This window comes from Anopheles cruzii, chromosome 3, assembly GCF_943734635.1.
Source record: "Anopheles cruzii chromosome 3, idAnoCruzAS_RS32_06, whole genome shotgun sequence".
In the NCBI taxonomy this organism is placed as follows: domain Eukaryota; kingdom Metazoa; phylum Arthropoda; class Insecta; order Diptera; family Culicidae; genus Anopheles; species Anopheles cruzii.
Window position 1 is genome coordinate 64,973,423 of NC_069145.1, and position 22,761 is coordinate 64,996,183.

Genomic DNA, 22,761 nt, shown 5'->3' on the forward strand with positions numbered 1-22,761 from the left:
GTGAATATTTCATCAGTTTCAGAAACAGCAACAGAAAAGTTCTTTGCCATGGCCCCGCTAGTGCTGTATCATTTTCCCGGTTCGCCACCTTCAAGGTCTGCTCTGCTGGTTTTGCGTAACTTGGACTTGGATGTTGAGGTTAGTACCGTTTGATTACAGTTAGATCATCAAAACTGATGCCGCGTCACGATGAGTCGGCACTATTATAACAAGTGTTTGGCTGTGCAGATAATCTTCCCGAAAGAGGTAGAGGTAGAGGTCCTGATTCAGACTCATTAACAGTGGTTTGGATGAACAAGAAACAAGCGATCGTTCAAATAAGATATACGTATAATTTTAGAGGCTCGGCGATCTTCAAATTCAATTGTTTAAACAACGGTGACTGAAAATTGACTTGTGGACTGAAAGTGGACTTGTGTCCACATATCGCATAGGGATTGGGATATTTAATTTAGCTAACCTTTACAAAATCTCGACAATACCGCAACGCGATAGTTCTAATTCATTTGACCAAACTTCCTTAAAACCATTTATTTTATTTTTCAAATTAACCTAGAGTAATTGTAGCAGAATGTTCCGTCTGCATCATCTTTGAAATATCAAGTTTCACATCAATTTCAGTTGTCCTTCGGTTGGTACTGCAAATTATCATCATCACGCGGGATCCACCTGGACTCTGTCCACGCATTTCTCACCAAAGAGTGTTCCTTTTTCACAAACAATAATTATTTTCCGTGAGGCAAAGAATAGAATCGTAATTAGTATTCCCTAGTGTGTGGGAATTTTACTGTGCAGAAAAAGTGGTACACGTGGTTCGGGGTTCAACTAGCAATCATTGCCCTGCCGTCTGGAACATTCACGGCAAATCGATAATTCCTCTGCCGGTCTGCCGAGGAGACATTCTTGACCGTCGGGCGCACATGGCAGGTGTTGAGAAACGATGATGGAAGAACACTTGCTAGACATTGTTTATTTATACCAAAGTTCAAAGGAACTTGGTGGGGTTAGTAGAAAAAACAGCAGAGTTACATGAGGAAGTTACGATGGAAATGACCTTACTATTGATTTTTCACCCGCCCACATCTCAATGTCAGTTTGTGTCCGCTTTGCGTGACCAGTCTTTGCGGACCGAGCAATCAACGCTTTGATCGCTTTCCACGCCGCTTGATGGCTCCACCCGTGAGGGGCGTTGCTTTTTGACCGATAGCCACACCGATATGGACGGTAGATTTGGTATCAGCAGCTTAATGAATCGTTTGACAGTCCCCATCCCGCAATGAAACCGTTTTGTCCGTTACGTTATATCAGGCAAGAATCTCCATTCGTCTCTTCGGTAGGTGAAAACCATAAATCTGTTCGTCGGCGAGCATATGGCCGAAGAATACGTGGCCATCAACCCCGAGCACACCGTTCCGACGCTGGTTGACGAAAGCTTTGTCCTGTGGGAATCGAAAGCCATCGCCAGTTACCTGACGGAGCAGTACAAGCCGGGCTGCTACCTGTATCCCAACGATCCCAAAACACGGGCCCTGATCAACCACCGCCTGTACTTCGACTCGGGCACTCTGTTTCCGGCTCTACGGCAAATCTTGGCATCCGTCTTGCGCTCAGGAATAACGGTCGTACCGCAGGAAATGAAGGAAAACCTGCAAAAGGCACTGGAAAAGATGGAATCCTATTTGGATGGCAGCGAGTGGATGGCCGGCACAGAATGTACTTTGGCCGATCTGTGCGCGCTAGCCAACGTGGCGACGATCAAGCATTTGGGCGTAAGTTTCGACGAATTCCCCAACATCAATGGGTGGTACGACCGCTGCCAGGAGTTGCCGGGCACCGAGGAAAACGACGAGGGCGCCGCTTTCATTGCCAACGCCGTCAAATCCAAGCTTGAAGAGCCATACTGAAAAAAGATGTAGTCTCACCTTTAACCTGTTCAGTGTTTCATAAACAAAGTACCGCACGCTTCGACAAGCACGATCAAGATTTGTAAAACATTTCGAATACAAATGAATGCACCGGTTGCACCCGAATTTGCTAGCCTTTTTTGCCTGGACACCAATAGAAAGAAAGCCCCCCGCAAGTGCGTCTGTAAGTAAAAGAAACGCTTGTTTCAGGACTGAATTATCCTTTATTTTATTTAAGATCAGTTCAATTCACTAGCTCGAACGCGTACTGTTTAGCTCGTTACACGGGGCCGTCCCTCAGTTCCCATCCTAACGTTACCCTTCCCGAATTTCATCGCTTGAGCTAAATGGAGCTTTCCGACTCGACTGACAAGCTTCGAAAAGATGCACCACAAATTACAATAAATCTTAATCTATCGGCTCACGGACACGGATTTTAAACTCGGATTTCTAACGATTAATGAAGTCATCGAAGCGAGGACAAAACAGCTCATTTGCTTTTCTCGTTAATACACACAACCATGAAGTTAATTGTTTTTTTCAGCTAACTCTACTGTGCTGCCGTATTGCGGGGTGCCGCGCGGGACACTCCGACAGGAGTTAGACACTATCCTGCGGAACGCCTGTTGCGTCTCGGCATTCTCGGAAAGCATTCGTTGTTCACTTGCTTGTTGGTGGTGGTAAATGAAGAAACTACATGTTCGGGGACAATGGGTACTGCAATGGTTATTTACACGCATGAGAGTCAATGTATTAGGAGATCTCCTTCAGTTGCTACACTTACAAGGACGCTACTAATTATAGAGCAAATAAATTATGCCGTTTAGGGGAACAATAAATAAATGACAGAAGGAGATTATTTTTTCTTGGAAGGAATGAGTCCCGTGACGCGAGAACCAAGCGCATTGAAAGAGTTTGATGTATTTACAAAATAAGTAGCGAATTTACAGGAGAGTAAGTGTACCATACTTATTCGTTTTCGATAATGCATTGTCCTGCCCGCAACGACGCGCTTTTAATACATAAATGTGTTTAATTCTACGGTGGTAGTTTTAATACACAATAAAAGATTCCAGAGCATTGAATGCTGCATATCAGCGACACGGTCACCGATTTACTCGATCTCGACCACCTCCAAAGTTGTGTCTGTTGAGCAAAACCAAACAAAGCGATTAGGAAAGACACTCGAAATCGGCAGGGAGCCCGAACTTACTTATGGGGTTTTTGATAGGGACATTTTTCTGGGTTATGGTTATGCCCGCTCCCATCCGATTACTTCCCACGAACGTCGGTGTTGGCGGACCTTTTGCGGTGACCTGCAATTGTGGGAAGGAAAGTTGGTAAGATCCAGGTGGTGCTCCGCGAATGCGAAGGTGCAACCGTACACTTACCTCATCTAGCCTGGGCCGTTTGTTTGGCGGAGCATCAGATTGAGCCGCCGCGTCGGAACGCACCTCGCTGATCGAGATGGAACAGTTTTTCGCCTTCAAACTGTTCAAAAGGGCGGTATCGGGTTTTCGCTTACGAATAAACACATTGTTTGTGGCACCGGCCGGGATGGTTCGCACTGGCGGAGTGGTGGGGCTACTAGCAGCTCCGCTCTGCGAGGTCGACGCCTGAAAAGCAGTTCTTACCGGGGCAGCGTTGGACAGTGTGCTAGAAAAGATTTTTAATTATGAGGCATCTCCACTGTGTGGTCGTCGCCGAAAGTATGTTTACCTGATTTTGTCACTACTCGGTCCACTCGTTACTGGGGAAACCGTGGAAGAGTTTTTAACCACAACTGGCTGCCGGTTGGGCAATATCTGCCGAATAGTGGGAGCAGCGGTCGCTTTCGTGATGGTGTACTCTTTACTAGCTTCATTGAATGTGTAGCTCAGCGGTCTTGCGGTACTGGTGGCTCCTGTAATGCCAACACCGGTTCCGGTTGTCAAAGGAGCAGGGAGCCTATGCTTGGGAATGGAACTCATCATGCCTGCTGGGACCGTGCCCAACACGGGACGTACTGCGATCGTAGGTAATGTGGAGGAGGTTGTCTTCGTGATGGTGATGCTGCTCGAACCGGGAACCGTTGCTCGAATGTTATTCGGGTTGGCGTTGATAACGGTTGGGCCTTTGGCCGTACGGTTAACAACAGGAGGTGTCGTGGACGTTCGACTTTTTGAAGTTGGGAGTACTTTCGGAGTTTGCACTGTTTGCCCTTGGAGCGTAGTAGACTTCACCGCAGTAACCACCATTGGGGATCGGTTGATCGATTGCACAGCAGGCTGTGCAGTTGTCCCGGCATACTGTGTTGCCCCGGTTGCATTTGCAGCCGAAACCGTCTTCAGCGCCGGGGTGCTGATCGGTTGCACTCGAACGGAAGCAGGGTTAGGTACGATTCTTGATATAACGGATTTCTTGACAATGACCCCGGTGTTAACCCCCGTTCCGACCTGGGCCGGTGTAGCACTAACCGGCATCGGGCGGTGCTGTATAGGTTTCGGTACTGTATTACTGGTAGCTGTTGCTGCTGGTGGGTTTTGTTTCACGGTAACTGTGTTTGTACTTCCACTAGACGAGACCGGCATGTATCTCGTCGTAGTAGGCGTGTTGGCGTTTACGGATGTAACCTGTATGCTGTTGAAATGGGGCTTGGCAGCCGGTTGGCCACCGGGTGCTGGTTTTGAAAGTACTTCACTCGATGCGACGCTGCTTGTAGGCATGGACATAGTGGAGACACTGCTATTGGCCACAGATGATGCTGGTTGTTTCTGTTTCACCGGTGGGGGCTTGGGAAGACCGACCCTTTTGGCTAGCCCCGTATTCGACACCGCTGACTTTTGAGGAGGCGTATTAGCTATCGTTTGCCCGGTTACCTTACTCATCTGCGGTGATGGTGAACTGCTTGGCACTATCGATAACGATGGAGCTTTCTGAAGCACCGTGGTGTTAACTTTCGGCTGCGCTACCGTGGGCGAATTTCGTTGCTGAACTTCCAACGGTCGCACTTGCGACATTTTTGCAGGGAGCGTAGACGATCTGACTGGCGCTGCAGTTGGCGTAGGTTTCGCAGTAGTCAGTGTGGAAGCAGTCACCGGTGACTTTGACTTACCCGGTAACGACGCAACCAATGGATTTGGTTGCGCTATTAGTTTCGAGCGAGAATTGTTGCTTGGTAACGGCGATGGATACCTGATCACGTTACTCGGTTCGGACGTGGTTGTGCCGGTCAGAGTGGTGGAACTTTTCGAACGACTTGCCGCCGTTAATGGTCCAGCCGGGCCGGCCACTATGGGCGGTGGGGTTGCCGTTTTATCATTCGTCGCTTTGGCAGCTGTGGTTCCCAGTGACGCTAGAGCCGTTTTGTTGTTGCTGATGCTCGACACCGTAGCCGTACCACTCAAGAAAGGGTTTGACGGGGCCGGAGCTTTAGTCTTCTCGAACGGTACCACCGTGTTGCTGCCAGTTGGTGATGGTTGCTGCCGCAAGTTTCCAATACTTTTCGCACGCTTAAATAGATTTTTCGCCAAACGCGTCAACTCCGTTGGATCGAAATGTGTTCCCTCGGTGTTTGATGCTGTTCCGTTTTTGCTTCCATTACTCTGCAAGCCACCCGGTCTTTCTGCATCCTCGTCGTCACTCGGTATGATCGTGGTCAGTGGCGAAACGCTTGGCGCTTTACTTACGGCTCCCGTTGCTCCAGTCGTTCGGCCCGCACTGGCCGGATCGGGAGTTTTTGTTCGTGGTTTGTTGCCAACGCTGCCTGTTTTCACTTTTCCGCCAACATTGGCACGAGACAGCGGTGGTAGCACGTAGCTGATCGGTGTTTTCCCATTCTGTTGTTCTGTTTGTGCCTTTTCATTCTCCCGAGCCATCGAAATGACCGATGTGATGTAGGGTAGGCTGCTGCTGCTGCTTGCGGTGGATGTGGCCGGCGTGAGGCGACTACTGCTGTTTGCGGGGCTGGCGCTGTTGGTTGCAAGGTTCCCATGGTTCGTTACCATGTCCGCGATCGAGCTGCTTTGGGCGGACTGTGGCTTGGAGGCAGCGGAAAAGTTCCTCAGCGGATTATCGAGCGTCGGAGGTAGCAACGGAGCACTGCGGGGTGAAAACGGACTGGAGGCTCCCGGTCCCAGAGAAGCGGCCAGATGGGCTTGCTGCTCGTTGAGCATGCTAAGTAACGACGCCGTCGCCGTCGAAGGCCCGTTGTTCGTTCGACCGGTGGAAGCGGCGTGCAGCGGATTGGACAGGGACGTTACCTCGGATATTATCAACCCCGCCGACGATGGGTTTGGCGGTAACGGTGCCGATGCCGATGGGGGAACTACGGACGGTTGTGATTGTGGTGCTAGTGGTGGGACTGGTGGATGCGCAAGATGATTGGGCCCCGCAGTGTAGTCACTGATTTGCTTTAGAGCATTGTACTGGGCGCTGTTACCGCTAATGCCGGTACCGGTGTTTGTGGTGTTGGGATTGGCATATTGCGCCGCAAGACCTGCCAGCGTCGATGTGCTCGATGGTGGTGTCAATGTCCTTTGGTTCATTGTTCCACCCGAGCTGCTCAGGCTAGCGAGCGACGGTAAGCCCAAAGTACCGCCAGTAGATTTGCTGTACAAATTGTACAGATGCGATAAAGCCGCCGTAGCATCGTACGGTTTGGACGCGCCAGCTGCAGCGCCAGACACTCCGGGGGCATTCACGGGGGGGAGCGATTGTCCACCGTTCATCAAGGACGGGTGTGGGGCATGAGATCCCATTCCAAAGTCCATCATGCTGCCCGGACCGCCCATCGGGTAGGAACCATAGGGTTTCGACCACATCGATGCATAAGCTGGATCACTTAACATCGCGTACTGCTGACTACTGTACGGATAAAGCGATCGGTTCAGGGAGCTATTGTAGGAGTAATCCGTCCTGAACATGTCACTGCCCATCGGCGGCAGGCCGGGTATGCCCGACATACTCATGCTGGAGTAGAGCGACGCCAGTCCCGGACTGTAGCCGAACAGTCCGGGGGTCATCATGTTCAACTGTGCCGGATACGGTGGCTTCTCGTTGTTCTGTATCTCGCGTTCATACGCGGCCCACGCTTCCTTCTTGTCTTCCTCGCTGAGATCCTGCTCAGGTTTGTTCTCGAGCAGTGAGTCGTGCTCGTGGTACTTGAATACTTGGTTTGGAAAGTTGCGCAGCAACGAGGCCAGCAAATCGTCGGCCGGCAAAATGGGTGTCTCGCGCGTCATGTCTGCTACCTTTTTCAGATTGTACAGCTCGGCCAGCTCATCGTATCGGTAGTGCCGGTCGACCTGTTGCTCGTCGACGACACGGAAGCTGAGCGCCTGCTTGGTGACCGAACGCGAGTACACCTTTTCCTCCATGGTGCCCATCGCTAGCAACCGGTACACGTAACACTTGCGCTTCTGGCCCAATCGAAAGATTCGGAAAATGTTTTGCTGATCGTTGGAGGGATTCCAGGACGTGTCGAGAATGATGACCCGGTTGGCCCCGGTGAGATTGATGCCTTGGCCGCCGGCTTTGGCCGAGATCAGGAAACACTTGGTGCGTGTGTTTTGCGGATCGTTAAACGATCGGATCAACCGGTGTCGGAACGTTTTGTTCGTTTTGCCATCGAGCCGATAGTAATCTTTGCCCAGCTCCCACGGACCCTTGAAGGCGCTGTAAGCGAACGCTTCCGAGTGCTGCGGATCGTTGTCCTGGTTGTGAATTTTGGCCATGAAATGCTCAACCACGTTAAGAACCGCAACGAACGCCGAGAAGATTAAACACTTTTCACCACGATCGTTGCACTGCTTCAGTATTTCGAACATGACCCAAAGTTTGTTACTCGGCAGCAGCGACTCTAGATCCGCTTCACCCAGATACTGTCGCCACCAGTCGTTCAAGACCGACAGCTGGCCGGTGATGATATCGTTCCTATCGTCCGGCGACTCGTCGTCCGTATCTGGAGAGGCCGTTTTGCGTGCAGCATCCTTTCGATTTTTCTCCTGAATCGCCGATTCCCACGCTTTCTCGAGCACCTTCGGATGGGTCCAGATCTGTGGAAAGAAGCGGGAAAGACAAACAACCTTTATGCATCGGTCCTGGGTCGGCCACGGGGTGTGGTTGGGTGCACCTTCCGCAGTGACGTGTAATCCGCGATCAGCTTAAATTTTTTCGTCTTGCCCGTCTCATTAGGTTGATCAGTGCTCGACGTGTACTCGTTCATCTGAAGAAACACTTCGTACATTTTTTCCTGCAAAAAAAAGTTGGACAAAAAGGGCGTACAGTGAGCAAAGTGCCGTTCCAACGCATCCCGCTCCTATCTGATCACCCTCCGCCAATGGGAGGGCACGCGGAATCTTCCGGCTGCCCTCGACCCCTCTGCCTTCTGCGCGGCAGGACTTACTTGAACCGGCGTCAGGGGAACGAAAAGAACATACTCATATTTCTCCGGAAGGAAATCCTTCAGCACCGCCGCTTCCTTTCGCTGCAAATGAACGAACAATAACGTGTTCAGAAGATTCAAACCAGAATAGGAAGTGGACCTGTCTTACCTGTACGAATTTGCAAAGTTTATTATGCAGCACGTACGAACGCTGCTTCATAATTTTGATCGCACGCTGGTCCGAGTCTTTGTGCTGTCCATTTTTGATCGGATTCGCGTACAGATTGTTAAATTCCCTATCACTTCCCAGAAACGAAGGTTTGATGAAGTTCACCATACAATAGTCTGGTGGGGTGCCGAAGGAAGTAAAGAAGAAATCCGTTACAAACAAATACTGCGTCATGAATGCTGGCATTACTTACACTCCTTCAGATTGTTCTGGATAGGTGTTCCGGTCAGCACGATACGACGCCTCGTTTTGATCTTCGACACCGCCTCGCTGATCGCCGACCGTTTGTTCTTAATCTGGTGACCCTCGTCGCAAATCACCAGATCGGCCCCAGGATTGAGTAACAGTTCTTTGACCGCCTTCTGGATGTATTCCACTCTGCTTTTCGAAGCGCCCACTGGTCGCTTCCGGCGTTCATAGTTAATCAGTGCTCGAAACGCCTCGTAACCGATCAGCATAACTCCGCAGCGCGGCGGAGGCGTGCTGTGCCACTCGCGCAAGACGCGTATTTTATCAAGCTGCGAGCTAACGTCCAAAAAGCAGAACACCTTCAACCGATGGCCACCGCGTACCTTGTCTTGCCACCGGTGAATCTCCTCCTTCCAGTTCATCACCGTGCTCTTCGGGCATATGACCAAGATGCGGCGCGTGAGCAACTGCGGGAAGCGCATTACGGTGTGCAGCAGTGATATTATTTGCAGCGTCTTTCCCAGGCCCATACAGTGCGCCAGGATGCACCCGGAACCAGCATTCTTTCCGACCGAGTCGACCGAACCGTACGTGTTGTCGTACATAAAAATGATGCCTTCCACCTGGTGCGGTTTCAGGAGCGTCACAATGTCGGGATGCACGCAAATGGCTTTCCCCTGCTTCGAGTCATAGTCGAGCACCAAGTCACTTTCCTCCGGGCCCGGCTGGAAGGTGGCAAGAAACTTTTTCAGCTGTTCGTTCTTCTTTTTCAGCCTCGCCACGCGACCCTCCTCTTCCTTCTGGGCTTTCTTCGTTTCCTCGGCCAACTCGTCGTTGGTGAGCATGGCCCGAATTTTTCGTTTATGCTCATTTTCTGGTGGCATTTCCTTCTCATTTTCTGGCGCTGCCACCAGCTGGGATTCGTCTTCGCTGTCCGAGCTCAAGCTGATGCAGTCGTCATCTTTGGAAGCTTTCCGTCTCGTGGTGTTGGCTGACGCTTCAGGTACGCTGGCCGGTGGAGCATCGGTAACATTGTTAGGCTTCGCCACCGATTCTACAGCAGCCGTCTGATTGCCCGCAACGCCTTGTGGTGCCGGCGCTTTACTGTTCTGTGGGGCTAGTGCCGCACTAAAGTCGAAGGGATCCCCTGGAAGCGATGGAGAGTTGTTTTGTCGTGGTCGTTTCTGTTTGCCTAGCGTTTCGTCCAACAGCTCGACATCGGAATCACCGCTCTCTGCCCCTCGCTCGGCCCGATCCCTATCCGATCGTGGCGATAATGGAAGCGTATCGAGAGAGTCTTTTCGCTTGCGTGACCTCGCAGGTGGGAAAGGATCCTTCGCGTTCCCTTCGCCGGCTTCCTCGCGAAGCAAATCGTTGACCTCTTCGAAAAGTCCCTTGCTAAACAGGGCCTTATCTTTTGGATCTACAAAATGCGCCTTGTTTTGCTTGTCTGGCTGGTGCCTTTGCTGGGATTCTTCTGCTTCGACAGTACCACTGTCAGTGGTCTTATCGCTCCCACTGCCGATTGCCGATTGCTTATCCAAGATAGCCGACCCGTTTTCCGCTTTTGATTGATCCTTCACAGCCGCCGCATGGTTTTCTGAGCCCTTTGTCCGTTTTTTACGGCTCTCGAGACTTTTCAGAAAATTATCCAACTCCACGGATCCTGCCGATTCGTTGTCGGAATCGTCCAGTGCATCGTCGCGTCTATCGGTAGCACTATCCTCGTCGTTATCATTCGACGACTCGGAACTGGTATCACTGCTGCTCAGCTGATTTAGCAACTGTTGCTTCATAGTTTCATTATGGTTCCGTAGGAACTGTTCCTCCGTTATAATTTCTTCACTATCGCTAACATTCAGTGGTTCTGCCGCAATGTGTTTATCCTTATCGCCTAGATGCAGCTCATCGCCATCATCCATCGGCATGGTACTATTGCTATCCTCATTGTTTAAAAATTCGTCCATGGTATCGTTCGATTTTTTCTTCTGCTGTTGGCCATCTTTAGTCTTCGTAACAGGTGCAACCGGTACAGCGGTAGTGGCCACTGCATTGCGGCACACATTCAGAGTGCTGATGTTACACAACCGTTCAATTTCTTTGTCCTGCTGGTCGTTGTAGTATTCTTCAAGCTCAGACTCCGTCATGTCCTGGACGTTTTTGCTCATCCGATCTCGAGATTGTTTTCCTGCCTTCGGCACGGTTTTTTTGGCCGCTTGATCCAGCGTGCTCACATTATGGGTTCCTTTCATCCGCTCGATGTTTCTTTCCGCCAACAGTTCCTCGCGCTTTCTAGCGTCTCCTTTTTCGAGAAAATCCTGAACGACTCCTTCCGCCGCTGGCAGAATGTCGTGCACATCAAGCATTATGTCGTCCACTCCACTGAGCACTTCGTCGAGCAGATTCTCTTCGCCATCAGCAGCAACAGCTTGAGGCTCTTTCGAAGTGGCATTATTCTCCTCGTCGTCGGAACTGCTATCCGAGTATATCGGGTCTTTATGGCCGGTCCGTTTAGCCTCATCGTTTAACATTGCAGATTGCTTTTCGCTTTCTTTTGCACTTTTTCGCAACCTTCGTCGCCGATCAAAATCGTGCATAATGTCCTCGATATCCGAGCTTTCCACAGATGATGAAGTAGTACTGCCAGATGATGATGATGATGAGGATGAAGAAGACGAGGACGATGAAGAGGGTGAAGTGGAGCTTTTGCTATTCGATGCCGCCAACATTTTTTGCTTATACTTTTCATTTAGCGCACGTTCTCGATCGGATCCTTCCACTGAACTCCAAGAGGACTCAACGGTTTGCACGGCACACTCTGTTACGCAGTTACGGCCAAACGACGCACCGGTATTTCCCAGTGACGATAACTTTCGCATCTGCTCCGAAACCTGCAATATTGAGATAGTGGTGATATCGTTACTAATTGTTACTAACTGTTACGACGTATTAAAAGTACTTACGTTCTCTAGCATCACATTCAGTTGGCTAATCTTATCCCGTTTACCATTGTTCGGTGCTCTTTGCTGCGGATTTTGCATTGAGAATTGCTCCAGAAGATTTCTAAACCGCTCTCCGAGTGTGATCAGCTTATCTAGTGGTTCCGTATCCGGCGAAGGTGAAAGTTCACTGCTTTCATCATCACTGATGACCACTGGCGTGGCGTAGGCATGATCGTTTTCAAACGTCGTCTCCGTAATATTTTCACTTTTTATACACGCTTCTAGTGGACCGAGTACCGACAGCAGTACGTTATCATTTTCATCCTCCTCTGGCGATGATACATCCGAGTCGCCTCCAATGATTTCGTTCCGCGCAAAGGCGAACTCACCTTCTAAGTCATACGTGACCATTGTATCGCTATTCACAGCGGAGTTACTGGTCGTTCCTCTTTTGCAACTCATCACAGAAGAGACCGGTGCTGACAGTGGTGTGTTATCCTCTTCACAAATACTGGACCTGCCACTACTACTGCTGGTGCTACTGCTTTGTTCCCCGTTGAACAGATCTTGCGTTCGAATATCCATATCGTACGAAACGCTAAAACGTTCGCTGCTACTCTGGACCTTCTTGGACGTCGGCTTGCTTGGTTCACCGCCACCAACGAGGTTAAAACTTTTCCGCACGAGATACTCATGGTCCGCCAGGAAGCCATGAGTTTGTAGGGTAGCTTCACCCTCCAACGACGCCCCTCCGTCATTGCTCGCTCCCCGATCGGATGCCCCGGACATACTGCGACAAGTGTCTTTCGCGTCCTCCAACAAGTCCATTTGATATTCCAAGTCCGGTCCTTCCATCGGTATTGTGTCCAACGAAGATTTGCCATCGTCGTCGTCATTTTCCGACAGTACCTCGACAGCGATATAATTTTCATCGCCTTCTGTGTTAAAATCCCCGACCTCCATTATTTCGACATCATTGAAAAGATCCGGTTCCTCGACTATCGAAGCCCTGAGTGTTGTTGGAAAACATTAAAAAGACAAAAACAAAGCAAACATAATTTATCCGTTATTACCGCTTTTCGAGCAGAGAGTTTTAAACCATTCATTTGTTCGCCAATCAGTGCATATTGAAGGTCAATCAACAAACGATACTCCAACAGAAGAAGTGGTTGGGGACATGCTATCGTTTGTTTACATTTTGAAAATAAAGCTTCCATCGCGGTCAGAAAAGGAGGTTAATTTAAGCCGCCGCCTGGGCGTAAAGCCTTTCCGTCGATTGGGTGAGTTTGAAACAGGTGGAATGAGAAAAAAGATGGATGGCTCGAATACGTGCGAAGAGATGCAACACAAAACAAAAACAAAGAACTCGACTGCCCAGGAACGTGACAGCCTTACAATCGCCGTCCAGGAATCGAGCTTCGAAATACGAACCAGGCCAAAATTCCCGACTGTTACTTACATTTTCGCGATACAGCAAAAAAGTTCTTTACGCCCAACGTTTCCCGGGCTAGGAAAGTGGCCTAAAGTGCCAATTCAAGTTCCATTTCCAGGAGAGGGGCCGGTGTTGAGTTGTATTTCAGTGGGCCAGCAGAAGCGGCGTCGATGAATAATCTGACTAGCAAAACGATGCTGCAAAGTACTTTCCCGGGCTGCGCCTTTTTTTCTACTCCACACTACGTACAGGGCACGATAGCTGAAATCATGCCGCGGGCTTTTTTCACGATCGACAACACACCACTTCACGTTCGTGTGGGCGCACAAGTAACGGAACCAATTCGCTCTTCACTAATACACGAGTGTTGCGCCCTACAAATTACACATCACAACCGTATTGCCGAAAAATTGCTGCACCGTGCTGAGATGGCCAAATAAGTAAGAAACTAAAGATGGAGAATTCGCCTATTTCTGCACCGTCTTGTCGTATGCAGAATCCTTCTTTCTCCACCAGTCGTGCAGGGTGACAGCGAAGCCGTTCGATGAGTTTCGATGTTCTAGCGAACTCTGGCGACGCGTACGCTTTCGAGTAGTGCACCCCCTTGGGTGTCGATGTAAATCGCAGAGTTACACGCCGGAGATACACTTTGGCAGCAATGCGAATTATCTTATCTTGCCTTTGCTAAATTCAAAATGTGCTCCTTTCCTTGCATCGTTTCACAAATAACTAAAATGTGATCATAAAAGGCGCAACGAAATCCTATTCGAGCTGTTCTGTGCGGGAGTTGTCGAGTACTCGCCAAGCGTCAGATTTTGTTTACATTCGCATCCAGTGTAATCGGTGGCCAAATTACGATCGTAGAAAGGAAAATGTTTCAGAAATACGCTCGAAACAAAGTTACTAGATTGAAACCGATTAAGTGTAAGATATGTGCCGAATCGGTTCCTGTTGAGGATGGGACAAGTTTCAGAGCCATGTTTAACGACAACGCCGATGTCACCGTGATCGCGGCATTGGCTGCGTTTGCCAACGTACAGGTGAGCCAATATCAAAACAGTCCTTATCCGGCCACAACCGACGAGCAACAGAGACAATGTTAATCTTCTGTTGATCTATGTAACAATATTGCTTTTACGGGTGGCCCCACGCCAGCCCCCTTTAACGCCGATGTTAGCCGAAACAGTATTGACCATAACAAAATATTTCTACCTAATCTCAGATCGTACACGATGACGGCGATGACGATTTCTTGTGCACAATGGGTTGCTACAAAACTCTAGTTAAAGGATTAACTTTGCAAGAACGCATCCGAAGCATATTTAAAGTAAAGTTTGGACGCGACGATGAATGCTCTGAAAGTAGGCAGGAAGAAGTGGAAATGCTTGATTATAATGTGTACGTTGACAATCACGACCCCAAGGCATCAGATTCGACCGAAAGTTTGCTAGACATTGAAATACTGCCAACCGAATTGGAGGACGTTTCGCTGGATGATGTTGCTGGGCAACCGTTTGTGTTCCCTGATGCCAGCCTAATTTCGACTCACATGAAATTTCAGAACTTCGATTATCTAGAGCTCAGAGACGGCGTGCGCTGCTGCGGTTGTGAGTTCATTGCTGCGAACCCCAACGAGCTCACACTGCATACAATGGAATGTCACCGACAGACGGTTGAAGCTGAAAATGATCTTGCCATTGTGTGTGAGATCTGTTGCAATGCGTTTGAAAGCAACCAAGAACTACGCACTCATCAAAAGTGCGTCTCTGGGAAGGACATTTTTCTCTGCAAATGTTGTATGGTATGTTTCAATACGAAGGAAAAGTTAATGCGCCATATGAGCATTTGTGCCGAGTTAAATGAAGACGACAGACAAGACGATAATGCGTTTGCCGAAGCGGTTGATTTGAATAGGTGCGACGAGGTGAAATCCACAGAACCGCTAGAATCGGTCGATGCCAGCAAGAGTCCTTTAATGCTGGACGAAAAATTCGTTACGCGCCGAGAGGAGTACGACGAGTATCAGATTCTACACACAGATGCTAAACGGTGCTGCTGTTGTGGAGTATTTTTCGCGAGCTACGATGCAGTAATGGCACACGTCCAGGAAGCATGCCCTCGCTCGAATCGTGCCACGGAAGACGCAACCGTCTGTACCGTGTGTGGTGCGCGTTTCAAGTCACAGAAAGCACTTAAATACCACAAAGGCATAAATGACCGCATCAACAAAATTTACTACTGCAAGCTGTGCAATTTATCGTTCGTGCGATATTTTCATCTTGCGCGGCACTTCCACGCGTCTCTGAAACACTCGACTGTCGGCGATGGCATCGTCGGAAAACAGGACGATCGTGTGATGGTGGCACTGTTGAAAAAGCTTGGCTCTTCGGTGCAACCATCGCGACTCGAGCACGTGTGCTGTTTTCTGCGATGCGAAGCGTCCTTCGATAGGAGGCAAGATTTGCTGGAACACGTTGAGCTGAAGCACGCGGCGCGTCGACGGATTCACGTGAGGGAACGCACCAGTCAGCGGCACGTGTGCGTGATATGCCAGCTTGGGTTTGGCTCGGAACAAAATCTACACCGCCACCTGTACCAACGTTATTTGAAGAAAACAAGCATTTGCAGCTTCTGCGGCAAAGGATTCAAACGGCCGACTTTGCTTCGGCAGCACGAGCAAGTGGAGCACACCGATACGGCGCCTCAGTTCGAGTGTGCGGTGTGTGGCAAGAAGTTTAAGAAGCAATCGCTCCTTAAACTGCATCTGGTGACGCACGAAGCGGAGCGAAAGTTTTCCTGCGAGCATTGCAGTTCCCAGTTTCATTTCCGGCACCAACTGAAGAAGCACCAGCAGACAGTTCACGCGACCGAGTTCCCGTACGAGTGCAGCTTCTGCGACAGAAAGATGCCCAACAAGAATAGCTACGATCTGCATCTGCGAACGCACACGGGAGAGAAACCCTTCGTTTGCCGGCACGGCTGTTGCCGCGCTTTCTCGCACTCAACCGACCGGCGAAGACACGAGATGGTCGCTCATACCGACGAGAAACCTCACCGTTGCGCCGTCTGCCAAACCGCTTACGTTCGTCGGAGGCAACTACTGCAGCACTTTCAGCGCTACCCGGAACACAACACTGAAGCGGAAGACAGCTCGCCAACGCATGACGAGGTGGCAGAGGACTAGAGATGGCGGCAAACACTACTGGCGAACATAACGACCGATTGATTGTCCAGTAGAAAGACAAAGATAATTTTTAAAAACAGCTCAAATGAAAAAAAAAACCACACCGCAAGTAAAAGTTCCATTTTTATTGAAAGCACTCTGCAAACATGGTTTTGATTTTCTGTTTACCTTCTGTTTTACGCACACGCATTTAGTAAGAGCCTAGCCCTCTAAGAAGCAAAACTTATGTAATTACTTTCCTTTTCGCGAAAATTTTCTTTAAACAATTGATCATTAACCGAACATACGTATCAAATGTGGAAATGTGAGTTCTCTGCTATCGAATAGAGAAAGGCCAATAGAGGTGTTATGCTCCCAAACCCCTAACTCGTTATCGATACACTCCGCCTATGCTAAAATAAAATGTTCGAGCCCAAGCGCTGTTAGCAGTGTTGCTTGCTTGCTGTGGTGACTGACTGCCGCTGCTGCTCCTGGTTGTGGCCGCGTGATGGCCTTTTACATGTTGCGAAACTGCTTGTGCAGATCGTTTAGCAGAATTACATCGGGATTTTCCTGCTCGAAGCGAGTCGGCTCATGTTCACGCTCATCGTCGCCCCACTCGCCAAACTTCTGCTTCATCACGTCCGGCTGGCGGCTCTGCTCTTCCTGTGCCTTCTACACACGCCCGCCGCCCGGTGTCCGATGCGATCCGATTCCGACCGGCACAAAAGGTGTGGTGGGAAGGGAGTTAAGTGGGTTGCCGCATGCATGCAGTGAAATTCGGGGAAGACGGATGATTCGTTTACCGAAACGCAATGCGGATTGTCACGTGTAACGTGCTTTCTGTGCCCCAAGCAACGGATAAACGTCGCTTCGGCAGATTTCGTTGTAACGCGCTCGCGTCTTGCTGCTATACTATGCAAGTTTCCTTATGGTTTTTGACTGTTTGGAGCTCGATTGAGGTAAAAATTGATCGGCGGAGCGGTGCACAAAGATTTGTTTTTTTACTACAGACCGAAATCCCAAACATAGCGCCGTAAAAGTGAGGTTTTGCCAGGGGAAAACAGCAACGCCACGGGAGGGCCAGAGTGGTACAACGATAAAGAAACAGATTACTATCACAGATTATAGCAAACGCGAAGCACGCTAAAAACGGTAGAGCAACGATCGAAAGCGACTGTGCGGTTGTTTGTGTAAACGAAACAACCTACAACGGGACCATGCCCGTTAGAATGAGCTTACCTTGGAGTCGCTTTGTGCGAATTTGGTGAACATGTTGGCAAACACCTTCTTCTGCTGATCATTGTACGCCTTGATCTTGTGTTTGCAAATCGTCACCTGGTTCAGGGCAGCCTTGTTGTCCGGCTCAATGTCGAGCACCTGTGCAGAGTTTGGAGGGCCATATTAAAGGAGGGCGAACCACGGGTAGGCCCCTGACCGATCACTTACGGTTGAGAAATCTTGTAGAGCCCGGTCGAGATCTCCTAGGGCGAGATTCGACATGCCACGCCTGTAAAAGGCTTTCACGTTTTTGCTGTCCAGCTTCAACGCTTCTATGCACTGTGGATTTGACGAAACCGCAACATGGTAGCGAATGCTGATAAGTCTACTGGCCCCACAGCCCAAAAGTACCTACCGCAACCTTGGCTTCGTCGTTATCGTTCAGTAACTGGTGGCACAGAATCTTGTTCAGATAAATCGCCAGCTGGATGGCTTGGACTTCTTCCGTTTTATCGTACAAATATGTGAGCGCTCGTTCGTACATCTTGAGCGCCAGCTCGGGCTTGTTCTCCTTCAGATACTTGGTGCCCTTCTCCCGCAGCAGTTTTCCCTGCGCCAGCGTTTCGGCCTGCGACAACATCGAGCGATTGGCGAGGCACTCGAAGTCGTTTAGCGTAACGGTGTACTCGACGGTAGCATTTCCCGGCACTCCCAGCTCGCTGTTGCCTTCGGCACCGAATGCATGCTGTGGCTTAAGGATGAGTCGGCTCGTCTCCTCCTTGTGAAACTTTTCTAACGCGATCTCGACCCCGGACACGACACCCACCTCCTTGCCCTCGTCGATCGCAAACTCAACGTGGCGATCTTCGAACACGCGTCCTTCGTGCCGGCCGACGAGATGGATCTTCACCATACCGCCCGAGTTTGGCTTCTTTTTACCCGTGCCGGAGCTTATAATGAACCTCCGGATGCCCCCATCCGACTTGGGGCTCAGATCTTCGCCCTTCCAACCGAGAATTTCCAGCTCAAAGTTAAGCGTTGCGTTCGGCGGAATGTTTGGTGGGCTACCCGAGCTTCCATACGCGTAGTCCGGGGCACACTTGAGAATGCACCGTTCGCCTAGCTTCATCGACGCGACGCCCATATCGAACGCCTTTATGACCGACCCCTGACCGAGCGTGAACTGGAACGGTTCGTTGCGATCGCGGCTCGAGTCGAACTTCTTACCATCAGCATCCAGTGTGCCGGTATAGTGCAGCGAGACTGTGCATCCTTTGGAGGGCGTTTCGTCACCGGTACCCTCCTGCAGAATTCGTTTCTGTACGCCTCCATCGCCAGACAGATCAATGAATTCCTCCATTTCCTCCAGAAGAGTGTGCTACTTTCCCGCTACACGCTTCCTCTTCCTTTGCCTTTCCAACAACGCCCGCCGCGGTGGTCCTAGGAAATTGGCCTGCTAGTGGTTTTCTGTAGCGTTTTGTTCGCGTTTCCGAACAATGTCTGCGTATTGCCTGTGCTTCTGGCGTGAATATACAGGCTCGTCGCTATGGCAATTGGTTTTTATACAAATTTTCCAACCTTAACCACACACAGAATGTTCTTAACCGCACCGTATCGCAGACCGTGCGTGATTTGACAGACTGCTCGAAGAGTGACGGCGCGCCGGCATACCGGGAAAGTACTGGAAAATTCTACAACATCGCGGCGACAGGGTTGAAAACATCGCCACAAGGGTTTTGCAATCGCGCGGAATTTTACTTAATATCAGTTGCATAAATTAATATTCATTCATAAATATTTGATACAGCTTTAATTCGGTTATAGTTTAATTTCAATGTCTGCTTACAGAATATTATTTCTGCTTCGTGTATTCAGAATGGTTCAAATTAGAAACATGTTTTGTTATGTCGGCCAGCCACTAAAACTTGGACTAGTAGACAAAAGCATTCAAAATATTGCAAATGCAACATTCCGTTTCAAAACAATTTCTGGTGTATTTTGAACATTTCATGAGTCTTGAGAGATTTAGAAACATTATAGCTGAAAATAAATGTTTAGCAGTTTGAAGCTAACTTTCGTTGAAAATTAAATGCACGTTCTGATGGCAAAAACTAAATTTAAATCGTGTGGTCCTGTGTGCTAAAATGGATACTCAAACTCTGAATAGTCTCTGAAGTTCTATGCGGATCAATTTAGTAACTTCTGCTTGGTGATCTCATTTTCCTTCGCATGTGTTGTTTTGAACTGACCTACCGTACACACCGCCGGGCTTACCGAATGCGGCCTAGTACAATGGTACGGGGACGTGAATTGGGAAGGGGAACCGTGTTTACACGTGCATTATCCTGGCACTGTTATCAGGAACTGCGTGCAAACCTCCGGTTGTCAAAGCTAACGGCTTTCTACGCATGCTCGACAAAACAGATCGCGGAACCGTCTTGTCCTTTGTGGAAACGTTCGTGCTCCATTCACTGTTGGGCCATCGGAAAATCAATATCACCGCAGTGTCAGTGTTGCAGCTCCAACCAACAGCCTTAGTATCTGAGGCGCCTTTATCAGTCGGTGGGATAGGAATAAGCTGAATCAGCGGCCGCTAGCTTCATTGAATATTGAGCGAACAGTGCAACACAAAGGGACGAATCGATTGGCACAGAGCACCAAGGGCCATCAATTGCAGCCACCGAAAGGAGATCTCGAGGGCAGTGTTCTGTCGAAGATTCGTTCTACAGTGGCGCTCGACAACGGTATCAAAACGCAGTCCCGAGTGCATCCGAGTCCCGGTAGTGCTCGCACTACCTTGGTAGTGTGGGCACTGCCTTTGACGGCATCATGCAACATGGTCACCGAGGAAAGTGACCATCCGCACCACCCGGAGGAAGAGAAGACACCGACCCAGGAGAAGGATAGCAACTTGCTGGCACGGACCGATAGCAACGAGATATTGATCCAGAGCAGTATGGATGATATTTTTGACGTCATAAAGTCTGGGTAAATGCCGAAGGCCCAGTTTCCTGCTGGAACACTAATCGATATTTCCGTATTATAGCGAGCTGTCGGAGGTGGAAAATTTGGTTGAAAAGTTGGGCCCGGAAGCGCTCAGCGCTCGAGATAGGCATGGCTACACGCCCGCCCATTGGGCGGCTCTTGATGGGAACGTCGAGACGATGCGCTACCTGGTGGAGCGTAATGCACCGGTGGACCTGCCCTGTCTCGGTACACAGGGTCCGCGACCGATTCACTGGGCCTGCCGGAAAGGTCACGCCGCCGTGGTCCAGGTACTGCTTCAAGCAGGTGTTGCGGTCAATGGAGCCGATTTCAAAGGGCTGACACCTTTGATGACTGCTTGCATGTATGGCAGGACAGCAACTGCAGCTTATCTGCTGGGCATGGGCGCGCAAAACCATCTCACTGACATCAATGGAGACACGGCTTTGCACTGGGCGGCCTACAAAGGGCATGCCGATCTCATTCGCTTGCTAATGTACTCCGGGGTCGACCTGCAGAAGACGGACAACTTTGGCTCTACGCCGTTACATCTAGCCTGTCTCTCCGGGAATCTGCAGTGCGTGAAGATTCTCTGCGAAAAGCGAAACCTAGAGCTGGAACCGCGAGACAAAAATGGCAAGACACCGATCATGCTCGCACAAAGTCACCGAAACAGCGAGGTGGTGAAGCTGCTGCACAACGAGATGAAAAAGAAGTCCCGGTGGATGCCTCCGATATCGGAGATCTGGGGAATGCTATTCGGCGGAGCGGGAGCTTCCAAAGGTCCGCTCATACTGTTTCTGGTGTCTGTGCTCCTCTGGGGCTATCCGATGTACATGATACGGGTAACATTTGCAAGTTTTACGAAACCGCTCGAACGACTCATTGAACCGTTTTATTTCGTTTCCCTTCCATCAGTGCATACCGATCACGTGGAACATACTGAGGCGTTCGCATTATTTTTTTATCTACTGGAATGCGGTCATGTGGATAAGTTGGATAATTGCGAACAGGCGCGACCCCGGGTACATCCCGCTGAACTCAGACACGTACTATCGCGCCATCAAACAAATTCCGTACTTCGACAAGTGGAAGAAACGAAACATTATTCTGTCGCGCCTCTGTCACAGCTGTCGCTGCCTGCGGCCTTTGAGGGCGAAGCACTGCCGGATCTGTAACCGGTGCGTGTCATATTTCGACCATCATTGCCCTTTCATTTACAACTGTGTGGGGTTGCGGAATCGGATGTGGTTCCTGCTGTTCGTGCTGAGCATTGCGATCAACTGTTCCTTCACGATCTACTTCGCTTGCTATTGCGTCATGATCGAAGGCTTCAGCCTGCTCTACGTGCTGGGTTTGTTGGAGGCTTTCGTTTTCTGTGGACTTGGATGGATTCTCACCTGCACATCGGTAGGTATTCGGCCATCCTCCGGACGGATCCGGGCCATCTACGTAACAAAACTACTGACGCAACCAATCATTTCAGATTTTGCACGCGTGTATGAATCTAACTACGAACGAAATGTTCAACTACAAGCGCTACCCATATTTGCGCGACAAGCGTGGCCGCTATCAGAACCCATTTTCCCGCGGACCAGTGCTGAATTTGTTCGAGTTCTTCGTCTGTCTTCCGGACCGCCAGGACGAGCAGGACTACATGTTGGATGAGAACCTTTGAAAATTGCCCAACCACTCCGGTGGGCGCCGGAAACGCATCACTAGCAGTGGCAGCAACAGTAGCAACAGTTAGCTTGCGCACGCGACGCCGGCAATACGACCGCATGATCTGCATTCGTTGCCAGAATGAAACACGTTGTACTCTCTTGACGGGAGAAACAAAATCGCCAATCGCTAAAAGCTGCTCAGCCCCGTTACTTTGGCACCCGAGGTCACCGTTTTCGAAATGTGAAACTACGCTTACAACGATTTCCGCACCGGCGCACCATTCCGAAAGCAATCTGGGGAACAGTTTGAAGTTTGCTTTTCAGGAGAGCCGTGTGGACGATATCGATCACTATTCCGGTTCAACGAAGTTTTTTATATAGTTAAACGCTACAGTCTATTTGTAAGTTAGTTGAATCTGTGAGATTAGTTGAAAAGTAGTACTGTTTACAGTTTTTGTTACTAACCTAGATGAATCTTTCACCTCCAAAAAACGAGAGGCGAACGAGGAAGTTGAAACAATTCCTGTCGATAGCACAAATGAGAAACGTATCCACACACAACTTTGTACCAAACGCCGCATCCGGCTTTGCCGCAAACATTAACTGGCAAAAATCGCTAATTAACTGGTGAATAAATGCTTGCATAAAAAAGATGTCTGACTGTTGTT

General features: G+C 49.7%; 5 protein-coding genes across 6 annotated transcripts; 3 read left to right on the plus strand and 2 right to left on the minus strand.

The window, feature by feature from the left end:
- Positions 1 to 48: 48 nt before the first annotated feature.
- LOC128275657 (glutathione S-transferase D7-like) lies at positions 49 to 1,952 on the plus strand. The gene is made up of 2 exons (XM_053014238.1): positions 49 to 138; positions 1,338 to 1,952. The coding sequence occupies exons 1-2, from the start codon at positions 49 to 51 to the stop codon at positions 1,902 to 1,904; spliced, it is 657 nt and encodes a 218-aa protein (XP_052870198.1). The 3' UTR covers positions 1,905 to 1,952.
- A 967-nt stretch (positions 1,953 to 2,919) lies between these two features.
- LOC128270794 (transcriptional regulator ATRX-like) lies at positions 2,920 to 12,807 on the minus strand. The gene is made up of 13 exons (XM_053008214.1): positions 12,776 to 12,807; positions 11,650 to 12,637; positions 8,691 to 11,577; positions 8,438 to 8,613; positions 8,290 to 8,370; positions 8,017 to 8,136; positions 5,605 to 7,939; positions 5,079 to 5,574; positions 4,194 to 4,595; positions 3,624 to 4,061; positions 3,296 to 3,560; positions 3,118 to 3,220; positions 2,920 to 3,050 (listed from the first exon to the last, which is right to left on the minus strand). Exons 1-13 carry the CDS (start codon positions 12,805 to 12,807, stop codon positions 3,019 to 3,021), a joined length of 8,355 nt encoding a protein of 2,784 aa, XP_052864174.1. The 3' UTR covers positions 2,920 to 3,018.
- Positions 12,808 to 14,006: 1,199 nt separating this feature from the next.
- LOC128275150 (zinc finger protein 84-like) lies at positions 14,007 to 16,478 on the plus strand. The gene is made up of 2 exons (XM_053013555.1): positions 14,007 to 14,100; positions 14,622 to 16,478. The coding sequence occupies exons 1-2, from the start codon at positions 14,038 to 14,040 to the stop codon at positions 16,242 to 16,244; spliced, it is 1,686 nt and encodes a 561-aa protein (XP_052869515.1). The 5' UTR covers positions 14,007 to 14,037; the 3' UTR covers positions 16,245 to 16,478.
- On the minus strand, positions 16,362 to 18,804 carry LOC128275152 (FK506-binding protein 59). 2 transcript variants are annotated; one of them, XM_053013556.1, is made up of 4 exons: positions 17,860 to 18,804; positions 17,673 to 17,783; positions 17,466 to 17,603; positions 16,362 to 16,898 (listed from the first exon to the last, which is right to left on the minus strand). In XM_053013556.1, exons 1-4 carry the CDS (start codon positions 18,802 to 18,804, stop codon positions 16,740 to 16,742), a joined length of 1,353 nt encoding a protein of 450 aa, XP_052869516.1. In that variant the 3' UTR covers positions 16,362 to 16,739. The 2 variants fall into 2 exon arrangements, with proteins under 2 accessions (XP_052869516.1, XP_052869517.1); XM_053013557.1 differs by having other exon boundaries at positions 16,755 to 17,230.
- A 1,461-nt stretch (positions 18,805 to 20,265) lies between these two features.
- Positions 20,266 to 22,725, plus strand: LOC128273349 (uncharacterized). Its single transcript, XM_053011291.1, has 4 exons — positions 20,266 to 20,432; positions 20,491 to 21,274; positions 21,348 to 21,839; positions 21,916 to 22,725. Exons 1-4 carry the CDS (start codon positions 20,281 to 20,283, stop codon positions 22,105 to 22,107), a joined length of 1,620 nt encoding a protein of 539 aa, XP_052867251.1. The 5' UTR covers positions 20,266 to 20,280; the 3' UTR covers positions 22,108 to 22,725.
- The last annotated feature ends 36 nt before the right edge of the window (positions 22,726 to 22,761 follow it).

Excerpts from the sequence above, each read along its gene's own strand:
- LOC128273349 (XM_053011291.1), top strand. The coding sequence starts at position 20,281 with ATGGTCACCGAGGAAAGTGACCATCCGCACCACCCGGAGGAAGAGAAG. Across the intron at positions 20,433-20,490 it reads TTTGACGTCATAAAGTCTGG|CGAGCTGTCGGAGGTGGAAA; the intron begins GTAAATGCCGAA and ends TCCGTATTATAG. Across the intron at positions 21,840-21,915 it reads GGATTCTCACCTGCACATCG|ATTTTGCACGCGTGTATGAA; the intron begins GTAGGTATTCGG and ends CAATCATTTCAG.
- LOC128270794 (XM_053008214.1), bottom strand. The coding sequence starts at position 12,807 with ATGTCCCCAACCACTTCTTCTGTTGGAGTATC. Across the intron at positions 7,940-8,016 it reads ATTACACGTCACTGCGGAAG|ATCTGGACCCATCCGAAGGT; the intron begins GTGCACCCAACC and ends TTCTTTCCACAG. Across the intron at positions 3,561-3,623 it reads CCGAGTAGTGACAAAATCAG|CACACTGTCCAACGCTGCCC; the intron begins GTAAACATACTT and ends AATCTTTTCTAG.
- LOC128275152 (XM_053013556.1), bottom strand. The coding sequence starts at position 18,804 with ATGGAGGAATTCATTGATCTGTCTGGCGATGGAGGCGTACAGAAACGA. Across the intron at positions 17,784-17,859 it reads ACGACGAAGCCAAGGTTGCG|TGCATAGAAGCGTTGAAGCT; the intron begins GTAGGTACTTTT and ends TCAAATCCACAG. Across the intron at positions 16,899-17,465 it reads TCGCACAAAGCGACTCCAAG|AAGGCACAGGAAGAGCAGAG; the intron begins GTAAGCTCATTC and ends GGGCGTGTGTAG.
- LOC128275150 (XM_053013555.1), top strand. The coding sequence starts at position 14,038 with ATGTTTAACGACAACGCCGATGTCACCGTGATCGCGGCATTGGCTGCG. Across the intron at positions 14,101-14,621 it reads CTGCGTTTGCCAACGTACAG|AACTTCGATTATCTAGAGCT; the intron begins GTGAGCCAATAT and ends ATGAAATTTCAG.
- LOC128275657 (XM_053014238.1), top strand. The coding sequence starts at position 49 with ATGGCCCCGCTAGTGCTGTATCATTTTCCCGGTTCGCCACCTTCAAGG. Across the intron at positions 139-1,337 it reads ACTTGGACTTGGATGTTGAG|GTGAAAACCATAAATCTGTT; the intron begins GTTAGTACCGTT and ends TCTCTTCGGTAG.